We start from the raw sequence: 22,889 nt of genomic DNA, 5'->3' as shown, positions 1-22,889 counted from the left end.
GAAATTATTCTTTTTCTTTTTCTTTTTTTTTGCGAATAGAGTTTCGCTCTTGTCATCTAGGCTGGAGTGAAATGGTGTGATCTCGGCTCACTGCAACCTCTGCCTCCTGGGAGGAGCCTCAGCCTCCTGAGTAGCTGGGATTAAAGGCATGTACCACCATGCCAGGTAATTTCTGTATTTTTAGTAGAGACGAGGTTTCATCACGTTGGTCAGGCTGGTCTCGAACTCCTGACCTAGGTGATCTGCCCACCTTGGCCTCCCAAAGTGCTGAGACTACAGACGTGAGCCACCATGCCCAGCCACAATTATTATTTTTCTTAGAGGAAAATGTAACTTTGAGATATTGTTCAAAACAAAGATGTAATGTTCTAAAATTACATCTTTGTGATTGTATATTTTGTTATTTGTTCTAACATTACTCCAGCTGCTCAGGCTGGAGCACAGTGGTGTGAAGACAGCTCACTGGGGCCTTGACCTCCCAGCCCCAAGTAATCCTCTTTCGTCAGCCTCCTGAGTAGCTTGGACTACAGCGTGTGTACCACCACATCGGCTAATATATATTTTATATATATAATATATATATATTTTTAAATATAATATATAACATATATATTTTAATATAATACATAACATATAAAAACATATATAATATATAATATATATAAAATATATATTTTTAATATATAACATATATTTTTATATATAATATATATTTTTAATATGTAATATATATTTTTAATATATATAATATATATTTTTAATATGTAATATATATTTTTAATATATATTATATATATTTTTAATATATAATATATATTTAATATATAATATATAATATATATATTTTAATATATAATATATATAATATATATTTTAATATATAAAAATATATATTTTTTAAATATATATATTTTTTTGTACAGATGGGGGTCTCCCTATGTTGTCCAGGCTGATCTCAATCTCCTAGCCTCAAGCAATCTTCCTGTGTTGGCCTCCCAAAGTGCTAGGATTACAGGCATGAGCCACCATCCCCGGCCAGCTACTGACTTTAAATCTCAGAAGTACCCCTCCTCAGATTGAGGCCTGTACTGCACTCAGATTAGTCACAGAGGAGAGGTACTTTTGAGATTTAAATCTGATTGTGTATATCAGATTGGAGCCTTGGTGATGTATGTGCATAATAAATACAGAAATGTTATAAAACATGGGAAGAGAAGCCAAATCACCTGTCCACTATATTTTAAAACAATGAGGCAGGAAGATTGCTTGAGCCCAGGAGTTCAAGACCAGCCTGGGCAATACAGTGGGACCTCATCTCTACTAAATCTTTTTTTTTTTTTTTTTAAGACGGAGTCTCGCTCTGTTGTCCAGGCTGGAGGGCAGTGGTGCAACCTCGGCTCACTGCAAGCTCCGCCTCCTGAGTTCACGCCGTTCTCCGCCTCAGCCTCCCAAGTGGCTGGGACTACAGGCACCCACCACCATGCCCGGCTAATTTTTTGTGTTTTTAGTAGAGATGAGGTTTTACTTTGCTAGCCAGGATGGTCTCGATCTCCTGACCTCAGGCGATCCACCCACCTTGGCCTCCCAAAGTGCTGGGATTACAGGCATGATAAAAATTCTTTTAAAAATTAGCCTAGCATGGTGCCATGCACCTGTAGCCCCAGCTACTCAGGAGGCTGAGGCAGGAGGAATACTTAAGCCCAGAAGTTTGAGGCTGCAGTGAGCTGTGATTGCACCACTGTACTGCAGCCTGGGCAACAGAGCAAGACCCTGTCTCAAAAATCAGTCAATCAATCAAAAAATAAAATCACCAGTCTTCGATATTTTCAGATCACTTTCTAGTATGTAAGTAAAGAAAGAATTAGTAAAGACTGTTTAAACTGATGTATTTTGAAACTACTTACAAACAAATGGTGTCATTTTGTGCAGACTGATTCCTTCAGGTAAAATTAGGCCTCAAAATAGATATGTGAAAATATACATGTAAAAATCTCTTAGACATCACTATGATCTATGTCAGCATATTTTCCACAGCAGAGAATATTTGGTCTCAGATTTGGTATAATTCTGTTAGTTTTGGGGTTCAGAAAGGACACCCTCTTTCCAAGGGCAACAATGGCACTTTCATTGCACTGTATCAAACACTGCCAAAGTGTATATTGTGATTAATGTGTCTTTAAGCCCAAGGACTTCTTTTTACCCGTTCTCAAGGTCCAACACAATGGTTACTTTATGTTTAGGACTCTACAAATATTTAACGAAGGAATGGAATACTGAAATTCAGCTATATGGAGGGTAGACAGTGAGCTTCCGCACAAGGAAATTATCATCACTTAATTCTCTATAAAGCACACATTTTTGTGTGTCATTAGTCTCTTCCCATCCTGTGACTCTGCCAAGTCATACAGCTTTGGGAATATGCTTCTCACACATAAAAAATTCTGCAAAAATTACTATCAAAAACATATGCTTTTGACCTGGCATCCACATGAGGTTTGCAGAATAAAGGCAGAAATTTTCTTTACTTCTCAGACCATATTTGGGAATGAAAAAAAGTGAACCTGTGAGAATATTCCCCATTGTATTCAGCAATAAAGCAGCAGCCGCGGCGGCTTCTTTTTAACACAGAGCACACCTTTTGTTCTGATGTTTCTAATGATGCCCTGCACGGAGCCTGCCTCCAGTTCCTCAGCTATTTGTGCCACTGTTTTCACTCTGGTGATGAGCTAGAGAGACACACTTGAAGACAGACTATCAGAGACTGAGATGAGGAAAATCAATTTCAAAGCCCAAAAGACAGCTGGTGCAGAAGGTCACTGAACACTAACAGTTGCTTTGTGGCTCTGGAATCTTGAGGGGGATTGTATTTAACAACAACAACAAGAAGACAAGAATGGTGGAACTGCATTGCGTCATTAACTTGTAATGCTATGTAGAAACTAAAACATATATAGGAAGGATGACTCTACGTTAAGCGCAATTAATAGTTGCTCTTATGTCGTCTTAAGTTGAAAGATTTGTTTCTTTGTTGATCTGGCTTTAGAGTAACCTTTTGATGTTAGCTTTTACCTCTAATCTAGCTTTTTTTTTTTTTTTTGAGACGGAGACTTGCTCTGTCGCCAGGCTGGAGTGCAGTGACGTGATCTCGGCTCACTGCAACCTCCTCCTCCCAGGTTCAAGCGATTTTCCTGCCTCAGCCTCCCAAGTAGCTGGGACTACAGGTGCGCACCACTACGCCCAGCTGATTTCTTTTGTATATTTAGTAGAGACAGGGTTTCACCATGTTGGCCAGGATGGTCTTGATCTCCTGATCTCGTGATCCGCTTGCCTCGGCCTCCCAGAGTGTTGAGATTACAAGTGTGAGCCACCGCACCTGGCCTTCTAGCTCCTATTTTTAACCCATTCCATGATGTATACCTCTATGGGTCACGTTGCACACTGACTGAATTTCCTCACCTTGTTTGCTGTCCCCATCCCTGCCTTCTAGGTCACTGTTTAGTAACTCTGTCTTTTAAGTCTCTCTAACTGCCAGGCTTTGGGTAATTTTTAATTACTCTTCTTTCCTGCTCCCCAACCCCCACCCCCAAGTAGTCAACCTGTCGGGGGATCCTGCAGTCTTTCCTTTATAATATTTCTTTCTCTTCTTTTTCTTTTATTGCTGAGCAGAGAAGTTCTGTGTTCTTATACCTCAACTTCTTTTAATCTGCTTAGCAGAGGCAAAGCGGAGGCAAAAATAAGTTTCATTTCAAATTTTTTTTTTTTACCCTCAAATGAAAACATCATGTTTTAAATTTTGGACCCGCACAGTATACTGAATCACCTCTATTTGTTCAGTCAAAACTTCTGTCTCCTATCTCAGGCCACTTACAATTGCTTCTCATAATTTGTTTTGCTTTTTTTTTTTTTTTTTTTTTAACTCCATCTCTTAGCAGGCATGCTTTGTTCCTTAGTAGCTGTTTACTTTTTGATTGATTTTGTCTTTCAAAGTAATAACCATAAAACTTACCATCATAAGATTTTTAGTGGCAAGATAATCAGATTATCAAGGAAATTTGAATATACTTTTCTATATCATATGTAATATTAATATATCAAAGCTCATTTTAGAAGATGCTAACAAAATTAAATAAGTCATAATACATAATTAAATTGAAAGCTTATAGGAGTCACTAGGAAAAATGTGTTAATACTGGTCTTTTGTTCAGGGGATTAATATAATCATTTTATCTTTAATATCAAGAATACAGTTTAATAAATTAGAAATTATAGGGACCCAATTGAAAAGCATCCCTGGAAAATGTGTTATAGCATTATTCAAAGTGGTTTGAGTCATTTCCTCAAAGGGAGATTAGCATAGAAAATAAAAATCAGAAAGTGTGTAATACTGAAGGAAATAAATTCGAATTAGATTAGCTTCATAAGCAGTTATCTTCATAGAAAATAGTTTGTTTTCTTCAGTGTTTTATATAGTGTTAAAAACATTTTTAGAGATTAACAAACAAAGCAAATAATTAGGATAAAGAGAGTGTAGTAGTCAGTGCTCGGCTTCTGTCCCTGAGGCACTGCTGAAACTTTTATTACTGACATACAGACACCTGGAAAAATACTTACGTTGCATAGTAACATCTATTATATCGTATAGGGAGAAAGGCACTACTGCATAGGAAATGTTGATGCTTTCCTCCTCTTATATTCTTTCTTGGACAAAGAGAATCATTTACATTAAACTAAAAGTGACCTGATTAAATAAAATCCCTTGATGTCCTGCTTTCTACTGACACATGTAGGTAAATCAATAAAAAGTAATCTAGAATATAGATTGCTTTCTTCAAATTAGATGTTTTGATTTCAAAGACAACATGTCAATAAGAAAGACTGGCTATGTTTGGCCAAATTTACAACCTTTTCAATATCCAAAAGTTCTCACTTACGAGCTGAGGAAATTTTAAGGTATAGGTTGCTCTTCCTTCCGGCAAAATATAACTTTCTGGATTTAAGAGGCTTATTAAAGGTCTCACAAGATTTCCTCAACATCAAACGACTTTTCCAAAATGACATTTTCAGATCTAAAGCAAATGAATCCCACACTTGTGGATTAAATTTACCTGGAAATATATGAAGGCTAAAATTAACTACTGAGTTCAAAATAGTTTTAGTCACTTGATGATATCAAGACAATGGACAGTTTGCCTAGAGTTCATTTTAAGATAAGATGAAGTACTGTAAAAATACATAACACTTAATTGTTAGTGTGTGTTACCTTCCATAGTGCCTATTATTACTCACTTAATTCCTTGTGGTCTCTAATTGGGCATTTATTAAATATCACAGAATCAGCCCAAAATATTTGTCAGTATGTATTTGAAACAAATAATGTATCTGAAAGATGATATTAACTATTACCCATGCATTGTGAATGCTTAAAACCTGTTTTTATCATAATCTTTAGGATTTTCACTACCAAATTCTGAATTTTAAGTTCCAAAGCCAACTGGATTATCTGTTAAATGTATATTTAGCGATGTGTTCAAAACTAGTTAAAAAGCTGAAAAAATAGTTTATTTAAATAATGTGCTTTAGAGAATGACGAAAGGAATAGGAAATTTCTGGCAGCTATTAAACAGAAAACTAAAGAAAAAGCCCCTATAGAAAATTACCCATTCTTACTCAAGGCTGGGTTCCTGTTTATTTTCCTTACCTTCTGGCAACTGATTCTCAATAGACATCCAGAGACATCTAGCACAGTTATTCACTCTGCTCAAATGCCTAGCTATTTGGAAATAATTCTCCAGCAGCCGAGGATGCTGGCCCTCAGAAGCTCTGTAAGATTCCTGAACTGAAAGACCGCAGAGGCTGCTGGGAATCTTCCGGGAGAAGCCCACCCACACGAGCCTCTGCAGAAACTTGCAAAAGGTGTTCTGCAGTTACCTATCTTTTACATGAAAACAGTTCAACAAGACTGATATGGAAGCGCCAGTTTTGGTAGGGCTTGTGAACTGCTGTGGTAAAGGGTCAGAACACCAACATGAGCAGAAATGCAACTGAGAGACCATTCCATACATTATAGCGGTAGGTTTCAAACTTTAGCTTACATCAGAGTAACCTGGGGGGCTTGTTAAAACAGTAGCTCTGGGGTGAAACCCCAGCAACTGATGGGGCTGCTCCAGGAACCACACTCTGAGAATCACCGCAGTAAGGTATTAGGATATCAGTTTCTTAGCTTAAGGTTAACTTCAAGTCTCCCTTCAAGATTGTATAACGAATCAGAAAATCAATTCAAGACACCTGCTTAGAAAGTCACTGCTGGTAGCTCACTTCGAGTAGTCAATTTAGAACAGATGAGTTATACAACGCTCAATCCATTGGATCTCAGAGTCAAATGGCTTAAACATTTTTCATTGCTTTATGTCATCTCACTCTTTTTTTTTTACTTTCAACATCCCCTTTTCTTAATTCTTTCCTTTCAACTTCACCTATTAGTTAAGTTTTCCCTAATCAGTTCCCTTACCCTTTCTAATGTCATTGCTACTTTTAAGTATCTACCGTGTGTACTGGCTTTTACTTCATCTCCAAATGAGATACCAGCATCTATTTCCTTTTGGGTCTTCTTTATGTTTCATAATACCTACATTTCCATTTGCTTTAAAAGCACTCATCAGCACTCATCTTATTTCACAAGTACCTTGGCTAAGGGGTTCTCTTTCCTTTTCTCTTGGGACACTATACTTGGATTTCTGAGCCACATGTAAATCTAGTTGATACTTTACCTTGGGCATTTACAACTTCCCAAAATGCTTCACTAATTTCTTCACAGACAGAGTACTATTTCTCCACTCTCAACCTTTCTGGCTGGGGTAGTTTTTATATATTCTTTTTTCCTCTAAAAACCTGTTTCAATTTATTACCTGTATGAAAATTTCTATTAAAAAAAGAGCTACTTCTAATTATTCTCTTTACCTACTACCAGAGATTCTTCTGAAAACTCAATTTTAAATATTTAAATGTAATGGGTAAGCACACAAACACAAATATAATCTCTTTTCATTTTACGTATCTGCTATTTTGAGAAGAAATATATATGTGTGTGTATATATATATATATATATATTTTTTTTTTTTTTTTTTTTTTTTTTTTTTTTTTTCTGAGAAACATGCCTTTTCCCTAACTCTTCCTTCTTTGAAACTGCTGAGGACAAAGTAGTGACAATCAGGATGATGCTCCCAGTGCTGGCTGCAGCGGACGCCCGCCATACTCTCAAAAAGGCTGCAGCAATGGTAGCTTCGGATCTGTGAAACAACGTGAAGAAACTGAAGTCTTACTGAGGTTGGAGGGAGCAAAAAAACCAGTGTAACTGAAAAAAATACTCCACACTGAATTCTCATTGTTAGAGTTAAAGAGAAAGTGTTTTATTTCAACCTTTAGAAATAATTTTAAAACATGCTTTCGAGAGTGTGTGCAGGAGAACTTAAAGAGTAATTAAGTGGTATGAGGAAAGTAAAAAGTAGTAGGAGGACTAGTTTTTTAATTAACTTTTTCGGTGACCACTGGCAGTAGCTTTATACTTGACAAAAAAGCTGTAACTAAAAAGAAAAATGAGCAAATGGGATTTAAAAAATAAAAAGGCTTGTCTCAAGGCTTGATTAAAAAGATGACACAGCGAACAAGTAATAAATAATAAAACATACTCCTAGTAAGTCGGTAATAAACTAAAATTCATTATTTTTCCTTGAATTTTGATCACTGGATTTCTGCTAACTTTTAAAAAGGATGATTCCAGGAAAGGCACATAAGTAAATGTCTATGTGTGTGTGAATTTCCTAAAAATTGGCCATTTTGTTCAAAATGGACTTTCTAATATAAAGGTATTAATACTATAAATTTAATGATAAATGTTTTATAGCAAGTAATATACTATGTATACTATGCAATTATAAAAAGAAAATATTTTAGATTCCCACGAAAGTGCCTCTTCTATTATTACCAAAAATTAATTCTGGTATGCATTTTAAAAATAAACAGTTTAAATAAGAAAATAAGCAACCAACATTATAACGTAAACTATGTATTTTGATGGGAAAACAAAAGAACAAATATGTAATGATTCTAGCTGTGACACTGTGAGTTAGTGAGACTGATAAACTACTTCTTCATGCTGATAGCATGTTGTGGTCTCAAATCTATTACACTTTTGAATTGATGTGCTATTATCTTTGGAAAACTTTCACACTAGGAGGTGATCCCTGCAAGACAAATGTCTTAAATGCAAAGCTTATAAACAAGATACATTTCACTGCTGCTACCTGAATTAAGATGACCTATTAGTAATTGCACAAAATATGTTTTCAGACAAAAACTGGTTTTACTATTTTACATAAAAATGTGCAATATGAATATATTAGTAATTACACATTTTGGCAATTGCCTTTGTACCCATTTATAATTATAATGAGTATGATAACATGTTCATAGTAAGTATAGCATTACGTGTGTTAACCAAGCTCTGAAAATTGGGAGCTAAAATTCTAGAGAGTGTTAAGAAGACTGGGGGAAATATATTTTTGTGAGTTCTGTACTACCTTTCACATTTACTTCTCATAGTCTTAAGTAAACGGGAGAGTTATATACAATTTAAGTATAACCACAGCTATATAAAATGTATAGGACTACAATATGAAGCAAAATGTTTCTATTATGACTTATTTTAACTTAGACATGTCTACAACCAAGTACTAAATCACATTATAAGTTTTGTTTGGGAATGTTAGGAACGGAACAACAGGACTAAATATACAAAAAAAAATCTTTAGCCATTATTAAGACTAAAATAGCTTTACAGTCTTTGTTTCACATTTTGGTTACTTTAAGGAAGTATCCATGTCATCAAGTATACAAATCTGTACTATATTCTTACATGTTTTAATACATCAATTATGCCTATTGTTGGCAGTTATTACACACTAAATATATTAAAATTTTAATGGAAATGAAAAAGACCATGTTAAAATTCCTATGTGCTATTTGGACAAGACTTCATCTATTTAATTATTAATTCATTTAATTATTGATGGCCATCTATGCTTAAAATTGTTCACTAAAGTTCTTTCTATAAATACAAGAAAGGAAGCGTAAGCTAGATCAGGAGAAGAATTTCAGGGGTGGTTGTAAGTTTATGAAGAATAAAAGAATTTCCGGCGGTAAGAGTTGAGAGTTGTTGATGGCATTCTAGTAAGTCACTAATCTGATGTGTATGTGACAGTGAACAAGAAATGGATGACAAAACAAAACAAGGCAGAAAACAATCAGTTCAAAGAGTGAAAAGGGCTTCAGTGAAGCTTACTGAACATCTATTTGCCAGGTGCCAAGAAAATATTATCAAACTTTAACTTCACAAAATTCCCACAGAGTGTGTGTGTGTGTGTGTGTGTGTGTATTATAGAATCTGCTTTTAAAGAAGAGGAAACTGAGACTTACTGAACTTGTCAAAGGTTAGAAGGAGCAGCCAAAGCCAGGTCCTTCTGGCCTCCAAATTTGTGCAGTCTCTATATCAGGTATGCATTTTAACTCATATGCAAAACAAACTAGTGAGATAATAAGGTATTCAAACTCTATTTAATTACATATCAAACTTGTATTTTTCTCCTATCTAAAAATCAGAAAGATATTAAGCTTTTATAATATTTTATGCACTGATGATAGTGGAACCTATACTCAGTTTTTCTGTTGGAAGGGTCTCTAATGTCTGAGGATCCTGAGAAAAGGCGAAGAGGAGTTGACAGAGATGCTGTCACCTTTTACTTTCTGCTGAAACTCTGTGTGTTTAAGTAAATACAATATTCCGCACAATGTTTTGGGATGAGTTGTGGTGTAATCTTGCATTTTTTTTTTTTTTTTTTTTGAGACTGAGTCTCACTCTGTTGCATAGGCTGGAGTGCAGTGGTGCAATCTTGGCTCGGTGCAATCTTGGCGCAATTCAACCTCCGCCTCCCAGGTTCAAGTGATTCCCCTGTCTCAGCCTTCCCTGTAGCTCGGATTACAGGCATCCACCACCACGCTCAGCTAATTTTTTGTATTTTTAGTAGAGACGGGGTTTCACCGTGTTGGCCAGGCTGGGATCACGCTCCTGACTTCAGGTAATCTGCCCACCTCGACCTCCCAAAATGCTGGGAATTCGGGCGTGAGCCACCACACCTGGCCTGAAAATCTTTTTTAACTACATAAAGGTTAACAAGGTATCTCACAGCAAAATACCCAAAGACTTAACCTTAAAGATGAATTAAATATACAAAAAGGAGAAGAGTTCAATTTTGCTGACCCGTTCTATGGTGACAAGTGGCTGTCAAAAGTATCTTATCAAGAATATATTTTTGAAAAAATCAATAATCTGTCCCTCCAAGTAGAGGACGTGTTCAAGAATGATAAAGACAGTATAGCTTCTCTAAAGAAATTCTTAGTTCTGAGAGAATATTTTGAAAATTTACATTTGGAAACAGTCCCATCAATATATGACTTTGCTGCAAAATAAATGTACGTCATCTATAGCAATTTTTTATTTTCTAAACTGCTTAAAAGTCTGCTAACTCATATTTTAGTGGGTTTTGCTCTTATTTACTTAAAATGTGAAAATGTAGTCGCTACTGATTAGCTTGTCAGACGATCAGAGTAGACATCAGAGAAATTAACCAAATTTCAACACAAATGTTTACATAAATGTTAGAATTGAAAAATATTTATGGTATGATTAGTATTTAATAAATAAAGTTCACTTATATTTAACAATTATAAATATATATTTAATAATTAAATACAACATTAAATGAACAAGTGGAAATAAAATTCTGTAAAATTGTTTATTTTAGTTCATCCTTTCAATTTTTAATCTGTGTATGATAACAGGCACAAGCTTAGTAAATTGCTACATGTGCCTAATTTAAAATGTAATAAAAAATACACATATTTGGGGGTTGAGGTTTTGTTTTTTTCCTGTCAAATATGTAATAAAAAATTTTTTGGAGATCATTTCAAGAAAAGGTAATGAACTTATATTTGGAGACCTGTCATCTAGCTGAGTATTGCCACTAACTAGTCATGTGACCTCAGGCCAATTACTAAATCTCAATGGGCCTTAAAAAGAAGATAAGGCCAGATGTGATGGCTCATGCCTATAATCACAACAATTTGAGAGGCTAAGGCGAGAGCATCACATGAGCCCAGGAGTTTGAGACCAGCCTGTTCAACATGACGAGAGACCCTGTACCTACAAAAAAAAAAAATTAACTGGGCATGGTGACATGCTCCTATGGTCTCAGCTACTCGGGAGGCTGAGGCGGGAGGATTGCTTGAGCCCAGGAGGTCAAGGCTGTAGTCAGCTGTGATCATACCACTGCCTTCCAGCCTAAGAAACAGAGTAAGACCCTACCTCGGAAAAAAAAAAAAAAAAAAAAAAAGTAACATTAGTTGGGCATGGTGGCACACACCTATAATCCCAGCTCTTTGGGAGAAAAAAATAGAGAGAGGGTCTCACTTCGTTGCCCAGGCTGGAGGACAGCGGTGCGATCATAGCTCATTGCAGCCTGGAGCTCCTGAGCTCAAGTGATCCTTCTGCTTCAGCTTCCCGAATAGCTAGGACTACAGGTACACGCTACCAAACCTGGCTAAGTTTTTTATTTTTTGTCAGAGGTGGGGTCTCACCATGTTGCCCAGGGTGACCTTGAACTCCTGGCCTTCAGTGATCCACCTGCCTCAGCCTCCCAAAGTGCTGGGATTACAGGCATGAGCCACCACACTTGGCCAGATTAGATAATCTTTATGATTTTAAATTTGCTCTGGGATAGAATCTATCTTTTTCAAAAGCAGGCAAAACATCTACAGGTCCTTTGTAACAAACTTGAGTTTTTCATATTGGTATACTGTAAGACTAACAAATATTTCCTGCATAAATGAATGAATGCATTCGGGCTTTATTTTATGAATTATCTCTAACACACCACTATCTCAGAGAATTTCTTTCCCATATTATCACTGTTACGTATTATCACAGTCATTTGTTTTTTCTAAAACAAATTCTCTTTTTAAATATTTACTTCACAGTTTATCTCTGTTAGGAAGTCAATTAAGTTGAGGATTTAGTGATTATTCTTACTGTCAAAAAATCTGCAAAGGTAAAAAGCTACCTAATTGTCACAAAAATTAATTAACATGTAAGTTCTTGGTAGCTATCATTGCATTTTATCAAATCTTTATTTCCTTGGTAGATGTCAATTTACCTTTGTAGTTATAAATGAATTATTTTTCCTTTAAACACGTAGCATAAGAAAAGAATAAAAGGCAAAGAAACTGAAGCATTAGGTACTTTACATGACATCTTAATGAACCCTTATAAAGTCTTTGTGAAGTATTACAATCCCATTTTATGGAAATACAAGATAAGAATGTATAATTACCCTGGCCAAGGTTACACAGCTAGTAGGGTGTTGAGATTTTAATCCAGATCCGCCTGTCCCCCAAACCAATGCTTCTTCCCACACACCATGACCAGACAGTAGCAATATTATATTACTGTGAGATGTAACTGGAACAATTTCTGGTAGCAGTATTTCAAGTGGTTCAGAATATGAAGTGAGATGCTAAGAAAGCATAAAGAAGGTTACAGCAGAATCAGAGGGGTTATCAAATAGAATTGATTAAGTTTAGTTGGTTAATTGCATGTCCAAGAATTTAATCTTACAGTATAAGAAGAAAGAGTTCTCAGACTGGTGTAATAGAAAACAGACTTTACTTCAGGTTTGAAATTAGTGGAGAAAGAAAGCAGGCAAAAGCCTGTCAAGGAAAAAATAAAGGAATGCAGAAAAAGATACGCAATTATCTTTGACAGGATGTATATTAATTGGTGATGAAACCAGAGAATGAAATTCCAGAGAAAAACACAGTTCTGAAATTAAGGCTGGGTGTGGTGGCACGCCTTTACTACCAGCACTTTGGGAGGCCCAGGTGGGTAGACTGCATAGCAGACCCAGTCTCTACAAAAATTTAAAAAACTAAAAAATTACCCTGTGCACGTTTCCATCGTGGAGTGGCCTCCCAGCAGGCTCCTCTGCAAATGGTTCCTGGCCTAGCATCCCCAGCCCCAACCCCAAGAGATGCCACCCAGGTCCCACCAGCCTGCAAGCAAGAGCAAGAGCCATACTCTCCGGTCCCTCCAGCCTCTTGGTTGGGGCCACCCACGGCTACTACCTGCACTGGGTTCCACTTCCAGCAGCAGCTCCTGCGGCAGCACCGAGTGCCATAGGGAAGTCGCCCCGAGCCCCTGGCTGACCCAGGTCGCTGGCGGGCGAGCTCCTTTCATGGCCATGGTATTTTTATGGTCCGCAGAGCACCCGGGGCCTCCTAGAACCCCTGCAGCAGGACCGCCGATGGCCTGGCTTGGGGACGTCCCAGGAGGCAGTCCGATGGCCTGTCCAGCAAAGCCAGTGCTGGGTCCCAGCCCTGACCTGAGCGGCCACCCCCAAACCCGGGCCTGCGGAGGCGCTAGGCCGCCAGAGCCCTTCCCCGCCCCCGCGGACCCTGCAGACCAGGCGGCTGCAGCAAGCGGACAAGCAGGGCGCTCTTTTACATCAACACAGCTAACACCAAAAAGGAGACAGCCCTCCTCACTGTCCCAGCGCACGTGAGCTCTCCTGACACCTGTAACTTTTCACCTCGCACCTCGCGGAAAACAAACGCCAAGCAGCGAGTAGACAAATAAATAAATGATAATAATTAAAAATTAAGAAATTAGCTGGGCACCGTGCCATGCCTGTAGTCCATGCCACTCAGGAGGCTGAGGCAGAAGGATTGCTTGAACCGGAGATGGGAGGTCAAGACTGCTGGGAGCCGTGATTGTGCCAAAGCACTCTAGCCTGAGTGACAGAGCAAGGCCCTGTCTCAAAAAAAATCAATCAATAAATCAAATCTTTAAAAAAATTGAATACAAATTGATTCCAGGAAAAAATAAAATCACCAGGTAGCAATGATGTCAGGTGGACATAAAATATGTATGCATACATATGTACAAATACATACACATACACAAGTAAAGAGGGCTGAGACATACTTTTACAGACAATACTAGCGAATGGTAAGAAGATTTTTAAAAAGCCTCACAAAACAGTTGCTCAAGAGGAAGAGAAGTGCTTTAGAATGACAGGTCATTTTCAGATGAAGATAATGGCTTAATCGCAATCACTGACTAGGACCAGAGTAAAGGCACAGATTACCTTTTACACTGTTCACGTTCAAAAAAGTGTGACTCAAAATGTGTTAGAAGTAATTAACAATTCATTTCTATAGGTACCATGAAAATTAAGATGATCATGTGTGAACATTTTATATAGATTACGGTTATCCAAAGCCAAACATTATCAGAATATACAGTATTTGCAATTTATTGAAATTACGCTTTCAATATCACTTAAGGCCTATAGCAAATGATTAATGCATACTTTCTTGGTGTCTTAATTGCTATTAAAAAGAAACTGGTTCACTCCAATTAAACAAAATAACACTCCCACTCTATTGTACAGTACTTTTATCATGCACAAAAGACTCTAAAGCATTCAATACCTTAAATAAAACTGGGGTCTCACTTCTGAGTGATGTGAAGACAATGCATCTACGAAGGCTTTTATTGATTCATTCCAAACATTTATTACTTTAGTTAATTAAATGTTTCAAGGATATGAATAGTTGCCTTTCATTACTATTTGAAGATTTTTTTTTTCTTTTCAAGAACAAAATGAACAGACTTGGGGTTCCTACCTATAAAAATCCACCTAGTTTTTGTTAAGCGACGGGAAGAGTGAGAAAACTAAGAGATTTTAATCTAGTAAAATTAACCATGGTTTAATTTTATGTTTAGCCTACCTAACACATAAAGATAAATTAGACAAAAATATCCTGGTTAAGACAAATGCTTTTCTTATTGTTTGGAGAGATGAGAGCTACTTTATGATGGAAGGTATTAACCAGTGAGGTGCCCTTCACAATGGTTGCTATTACCATTTGGTCATTATTTTCAAAACATTTATGGAACACCTAGCATGTGCCACGTGCTCTACTCACTTTATTTCATTTCACACTTATAAATTATTTTTAGGAGATATTATTATTGCATTGGAAACTGACCTCACATTTAAATAGATAGTGAAAATGGTGGATGCAGGATTAAAAACCAGGTCTCCACAGCATATACTTTTCTCATGACGCTAAACTGTGATTTGTATCCCTACTATATCCACTGGGTTTTAATTAGAATATATATCAATACTGACTCCTGAGAATGACCTTCATTTGAGAGCTGCTATGGGTCTAGAACCTTCTTTCGCACTTCAATTACTGGCATGATGCCCACTAAACAATCAAGTTGAGGCTATGGCATTACAAGTGGTTAATAATAATCTCACATTAAAAAATCAGGCTTTTACTCTCACTTATCTTAATAACCATCTTTGAATCTTTATCTCAAACTTTCCTAGAATGAAGCCTCTACTTCAGCCTAAGAGAATGGTTTTGGAAACCCAAACTGTAATGCTGCTGGAGACACAGGGATGTTTATTCTTTGAGTAAAGCCAGGACCACATTTTATATACGCTACCTTTTTTTTTTTTTTTTTTTTTTAGGGTCTCCCTCTGTCGCCCAGGCTGGAGTGCAGTGGTGCGATCTTGGCTCACTGCAACCTCTGCCTCCTGGGTTCAAGAGTTTCTCTCACCTCAGCCTGCCAAGTAGCTAGGATTACAGGCGCCCACCACCCCACCTGGCTAATTTTTGTATTTTTCGTAGAGACGGGGTTTCACCATGTTGGCCAGGCTGGTCTCAAACTCCTGGCCTCAGGTGATCCACCCACCTTGGCCTCCCAAAGTGCTGGGATTACAGGCGTGAGCCACCACGCCCGGCCTGCTACCTCTTGTTCTCTTGATATTGTGATAAATGTTCTCTTGAAACTGTGAGAAGAAAATTAAGACAAATATTTTATGTATTATTTTAGGAGCTACATATTTTAGAGGCCAATAGCTTTTTCTGTGAAGGGGGTCAATAAAAGTTTAAATATTTGCTCTTAGTTAGCAATAGAAACTATTAGAAATGTTCAAGTCTGGAGCCTTACCTGCATTCAACCTGCCTTTCTCGTTTGATTTCTTGTTCTTATTTATCTAAGGCATAAGAAAATTTGGACTTAAAATGAACTTTACTCTTGGAAATAAAACTTAGTATGGTAATCACACGTCCCTCTCTGCCTGGGACAGCTATCAGTTTATGCTGCAATTCCAGGGTAACTGTTGATACGGCCCCTTCTCACTCTGCAAGTGTCCTGGCTTTAATAATGAATTATATGGTCACCACAGAGCTCAGGCACTGAATTAAGCTTACAATAGCTTCCTCAATTATCCTCCCCTCTCTGAGACAAAGGTTTTTTAAGCCAGGGCTTGAAATAGGCCTTAAGTATTAACAGCACACAGCAAATTCTTGTACTTTATATCTCCCTCTTCATGTTTCTTCCCATTCTCACAAATAAACAATATCCCTTCCCAGTCCTTTTAAGAAATACTAAGTTATAAAAGGTGCCATATTTTAAGAGACTTAGAATCCAAGTGATTTTTTACTATTCATTAGTATAAAATTTAAGTTGACTTTCTCTTTTTTTTTTTTATTTAATAAATGATGATGGTGAAACTTTAAGAATTTCCTAGCATTGGCCCAGGTCCAATTTTGAAATTTTTGTTCAGTAACCTTAGGTTCTTCATTTTTGGACCTCTTTTCCATATTCAGTAATATTCCCTTTCCCCACAGGTACCCTTGTGTCTCCCCAAGCTATCTTTAACAAAAGCATATGGCATCAGCATCAGTCAGTCAACCTTAGTCATCAAGCTACCTTCCCAGGCATATTTTACATGAAGTTGTATCTTTAATTATGGAGGATTCCACTACTTACTGCCTCACTAATGGTAGTTAATTAATTATCAGTAAGTGGGTGGAGGTACAATTCTTCAGCTGGGAAAGGTTTCCTCTGGGGCGGGAAAGCTACCACGTATAGGATGCAGACACACGTCAGCAAGGCTGACTCAGACCCAGTGAGTGTATGATTGTTTTCACTTTCCCTACAACCATTTTAAAGAAGATAAAAAGGGAAAAAAGTATAATATCTTAGTTTAGTAAACAATATCTCTGTTTAGGTATTCTATTTTTTTAACAATGTTAACAATTGATCTCACATTAATGCGGCTCAAGACATCTCAATATTGAAATAAAAAATGCACTAATAAAGAGTCAATTTAATATGCAATTTCATACATTAATAATTAGCAAAGCATTACTGAACTAGAAGGTAAAAAGCTATGGGAACATAACTAATGAACTATCCATGCCAAAGTAGGCGTCATAATAAAACAAGACTTTAATAAATCTTTTATTAAACGGCTACAAATGAACCGTTTTGTTAACATCTAATAGGTAACTACTAAGCTATTTAATTCACGTATATAAATGAGGAACTTGCAGGCAATTAACTTTACAGTTGCTGAAGGACAGGGCTTCTCAATGAGAGTTACTGTACCATACCTTTAAGTGCTGCTGCTATACTGGGCCAATTCTAAGCTTTTCCTCAGCTGCTCTGTATTCTTGTAGCAGCTATTATTACATACTGAAGCAGCTGAAGTATAAAATAAACAAAGGGCAAGTTATAGGCTCTCCAATGCCCTAAAAGTGAATGATCCAAAGTATAACAAATAGTGAGTTCAAAGAAAAGGAATTTTCAGGAAAATTGTAAGCAAGCACTTGGTATTATACACAGGGACCAATTGTTAATAGGAAATGACATAATAAGGAGATGCTTATGAACTGCAAAGGCATTTTTGGATCTCAGTGTGACTCTAGGAGATCTGAAAGTCACTGGAGATTACAGACCAGAAGTATCCTATTCACTGAGTGGGAATGTACAGTACACAATCATATTGATTGTCTGCAGCAGGAGCAAATGTTAAATTCATTACAGAAAGGAAATAAACATTTTTATGGAAGCAAGAACCTGCCTGGTGAAAAAGAATGCTTTTGAATAAATCAAAATGACAGCTATACTGAAACATATAGGACAAAGTAGAAAATCCTTTTATGCCGTTTCCAGCAATTCACATAAACTGTAAGTCTACAAATCACTGAGATTTTCAAGGTTTATTACATGCCATTTTGTAACCAATTACTATCAATTTGTGTTGAAAAGAGAAAAGGGGGAGGAAATAAGAGAAAAATATAGAGATTCTTATTGATGTGTAACTGAATTTGATACTTCATAGCTTATAACCTTTAAGTGGCAGTTTCAGAAAAAGTGAGAATTAGCAAAATCGATATATATATACATATAAATTGAAATAATTGCCAAAGATGAAACAATACACCAGATTAAAAAATAGTTAAAGGCAGACACAAGTCTGGATAAAGCTGTTAATATAGCTGAAACTGAGTCTGAGAATCATACTCAATAGGGAACCTTAACTAAAAAAGGAAAAATCAATGATAAATAAGACTGGTTCTTCACCTCCAGAGTTCCAACCAAGTGAGACTATTAAAGAAACCACAGTAGTACTGTGTCAGTACAGTGTGAGATTTTCACATCACTGCTTAGCTTCACTCACTGAGTACTGCAAGTTGAAATATCATTTCTTTTGATTAGCAACACTGTAAGATGTGAACTTTGGATAATGAGAAAACAACAAAACCACACTGCAGATTAAAATTTGTTAGCATAACAACAAATTTTTACATTAATTATTCTGTATATTTATTAGTGAGACCATATCAGCAGTTGATTTCCTCCCTGAAACTCATAAAACTATATAATATTAATGCCACTGATGATTCATTAATGGCATTACTTTGAAATGGAAGAAAATCTCAGTAACTACTCAGCATGGGAGTGATTTCTTATACGGTCTGAATACAGAGAAACCAGCTACAATTTCACATATGGCTACAGTGGATTTTCTTCTAACCAACTACTTTCTTTCTTTAAAGTCCCATCAATCAAAATTTCCAGTGCAATAAGATGAATAACGAGAACACATCTTACTCTTCTCAAAATTATTCCAAATTCACTGTAAGACACGGTTTCATGGAATGCTAACTCTCCTACTGACAGTTTTTGAGGGTTTTGTGTTTTATAACATCACTAAAATTAAACACGTTTCTGAGGATTTAATTTGACATATTTCATAAATATTTGTCAAAACAATTATTGTCAACTACAATGCAATTATCCATATTCAATTTGATGACTCAACTGGAAAATTACTTTTTCCCTAATAAATTTTTTCCAAATGACAATAGTGAATCGGTGTTGATTAGTTGTTCAGTGTGTGCTAATTAATTACACTGGGTAAATTTAGGTCTGTGCTAATAACCTCAGGAAAAAAAAAATCTGTATACATGACTCTGTGTCTTAAGTGAAGAGAAATCTGTTTGCCTATTTTTCCTGTTCTTTATCTTCCTAATTTCTCCCAGAAGAGTGTTCAATAATACAAAATAAACAATAAAACTCAACTACTCGTGGCTGATATAGCTAAAAAGATGAGTTCTTTAGAACCTTGTTCTTAGGTCAAGAGTGAAAGAAAACACAGAAAGACTTTTATTGTTGACAACTAACTGTGAGGACCTCCTGCTAGCTCATTCTCAAGGCAGAATGGGTTGAGACTGTACACCTAATGGTGGGAAATAGCAATGTATTCATTGTGAGACACTTTCTTCACCCAGAAGCTAATTTAAATCCAAATGTTAACCATAAGCTCTAGGGCAGGACATTCTGGGGAACAGTCTCTCAAGGTGTCAAGAGCTCTCTATTTTCTGGCTTTTCTATGGCGATAACTCTTTTTCTCCAAGCCTAATGGAAACCCTGGGTCAGAGAAGAAATAAAGAATAAGAGGAATGTTGGGGGAACCTTGCCGCAAAGCTGCCAACAGAAGACCAATAAGGTAAGACACCACTGTTGGTTGTGCAATACATAATTACAAAGGAGACAGTGACTGTTAAGCTCCTGTCCAAAGAAAGAAGGCGAAATTTTATATGCCAGGAGATCCTGAATAATGAAATGGATTAGCTCAATACAGCTTTTGCTGACCTATACTTTTGTATGAGCAGATTACCACCTGTCAGCCAGCCTTTGCGAGAAGTCATAACTTTGAACCTCAATGAAACCCTATGCTATGTGTACAGAGAAGGACCATTAAACTGCTGGAGCTCTAGAAGACTGAGAAGCTCATGGGCCATCATCTATGAATGAGGGCAAAACTGTTTTGTATAGTTGCAGACTACTAGCTGTACGGTTACAGTCAGAGGATGGAAGTTTCAGGGATGGAGATTTCCGTTCATTGTAGGGAAAAATTTCCTAATAGAACTGTGTCAGGATGAATGGATTGTCTTAGGAAATAACCCTGCAAGGAACTTCAGAGAGTAGGTCCTATCTGCCTCATACTGCAAGAAACTACAATATGCTTAACAAATTGTCATCTGATTTGTGCTTATGTGTTATACTTGGGGTTCCACTATGATTATATGATGTAATGAACAAAATATAGTCTGAGAAAGTACAGAAGTCTAGAACCAAGAAGATGCTAGACATGTCCACTGAATCAAACTACATGCAACTGAGAATAACATTTTACATCTCTGTCCTTTTCTCCACATGCCTGATAATGTGTAGATAAGAAAAAAAAACAGTGGTAAGGGAAATTTTCACTGAAGTAATTTATCCTCATCTCTTGTAGGCAACAAAACGTGTGAAAAGAATGGGCACGTTCACTGACCCAGCAACTAAAAAAATCACAACAATCTGGAACTGCTTCTTACAGAAGAAAAAAGAAAACACAACAACAACAAAACCCTAAAACACCACACCAGAATATGTAAGTATAGTAAATTTCTCTTGGTGAGAAAAGGGTTGGGCTAGCTTATTTTTAAATTTTAGATGTTACCTGCTTTCCAGTGGTACATTACTGCCAAGGACCCAGCTGTCCTGCAGCTGGACGGACTCGGGTGTGGTTTGCAGCTCGGCGGGCAAAGCAGCCGGCGGGGCCGGACTCTGGTTCCTTCTATTGGTCAGGGAGTTTCTGTTGAGAGAAGTGATGGATGGATGATGCTGTGCAGAGTGCTGCTTATGGGAAGGCGGCAAGGGCTGCAGGGTAGACTGGCCTTGATTGTTTGCAGGTTGCTCTGAAAAAAAAAAAAAAAAAAAAAAAAAAAGAAAGAGAACTCATTACATATATATGTATGTATATACACACTACCAATTTCTTGGGGATCCACTGCAGGTGAATTAGAATTAAAAACTGCATATAAATCTATAACCTAATAAATTTGCATATTATTCTATTAAGCGGGTGTTCAGTGACATTCTCTAAGAGCAAGTTTACCCTTGATACACAAAGTTCTAATTAATATACAACAGATGGCAAAATTGCTTTTGGTTTTAATTTGTTTCAGATTTTTTTTTTCATCTGGTTTTATTAACACCTACAGAAAACAGCATCTGACAGCTCCCCTAATGTGCCTTCACATTTCAGCTTTTTTAAACAAACCAACCCTGAAATTAAATGGGTAATTTCAGTAGAACACAAAGGTTTTCGAAATGCATATAATCCCTATAATTATTTAATGGAGTTTTTTTAAGCTTTATTTAACTGCAATAAATTATTACAAGCTAGTTGCTAAACAGCAGTAGACTACTCTAGTTTAGTGCATTTCAAATAAGGCAGATCTGCACTATGATCTACTAATAGATGCTAAGTATTCTTTAGCAGAAGGTCACTCTGTGAAGCAGATGTTGTTTCATGGGTACTTAACAGACTGAATCACATCTGATTACAACGTCAGAAGACTCATATACTTAATGACCGTCACATCCATTAGAACACACACAGAACAGATTTTCCAATTTCACAGTATGCAGTGTAACTACATTCTGAAGTCAGTCATAGGTGACCAGATAGGCTCATGCCACTATGTCAGTGATACAAATATTTTTGTTTTAAACCAGAATCATAACGAGTCTGGCAACTTCAAAACATAAACACTGTGTTTTGAATGCTGTGTTGTAACTGCTAGAAAATTCCATAAAGCTAATAAGTCATAAGTTAAAATTCACAAATTAATGTAACATCTGAGACCTACTTTTCCATCTCATTACCTAGCTTTCGACATGCTAGAATTTACGAAGACTACATTTTACCAAACAGATAGATGACTCTTTAATGCTAAACTGATTATGGTTCCACACACATAAGATGTCAATTTTGGACTAAATGCAGTTCAAAAGGCAGTATAATTTTCAAGTGATGTATTAAATCATGCTATTAATATAAATGCACATATTAAAAAAGAATAGGAAACACAAGTACTAGCTTCCATCTACGATGTGAACTCCGGCAGTGACTGTTAAGCCAAATAGCACAGTTTAACACTGTAATTCAGGTTGCATGAAATGAATACATAATATGTAATTGTTTTAATATATATTATCAAACCTCTTTACAGGGTACAATGATAAAAATAACTCCTCTCATAGCATATAACATCAGTAATATTACATGTTTCTAATGATCCCTAATATTCCATATCATATAATTTAACAATGAATAATTTCTCACTCTTGTAATGAGGGCTAGAGATACTACCTAAATATATGAAAATATCGCTACTTCCTTGCATTTTCTGATATGGGGGAACTTCAAGAATAGAAACTCTGTATTCTTGAAATTTCCCATACCAGAAACTGCAGGAATCCTTCTTGGTTTATTGCTTTGGTGTTCATGAAAAATTATGATTGTCCAAATCGCAGACTGAAATAAGCTTTTGAGGGAATGGCACATACAGTTGT

The 22,889-nt window shown here is 36.5% G+C and overlaps 1 protein-coding gene across 1 annotated transcript in view; it reads right to left on the bottom strand.

The window, feature by feature from the left end:
- TENM3 (teneurin transmembrane protein 3) overlaps window positions 1–22,889 on the bottom strand; it is a 1,583,118-nt gene that overhangs the window by 175,948 nt on the left and 1,384,281 nt on the right. The window contains exon 8 of the mRNA XM_030816348.1: window positions 20,989–21,226. Coding sequence (XP_030672208.1) covers window positions 20,989–21,226 — 238 coding nt within the window. The remainder of the gene's footprint in view (window positions 1–20,988; window positions 21,227–22,889) is intronic.

The sequence above is a fragment of the Nomascus leucogenys genome, chromosome 7b (genome assembly GCF_006542625.1).
Source record: "Nomascus leucogenys isolate Asia chromosome 7b, Asia_NLE_v1, whole genome shotgun sequence".
Classification (NCBI taxonomy): domain Eukaryota; kingdom Metazoa; phylum Chordata; class Mammalia; order Primates; family Hylobatidae; genus Nomascus; species Nomascus leucogenys.
This window is presented reverse-complemented; position numbering and strand designations above follow the sequence as displayed.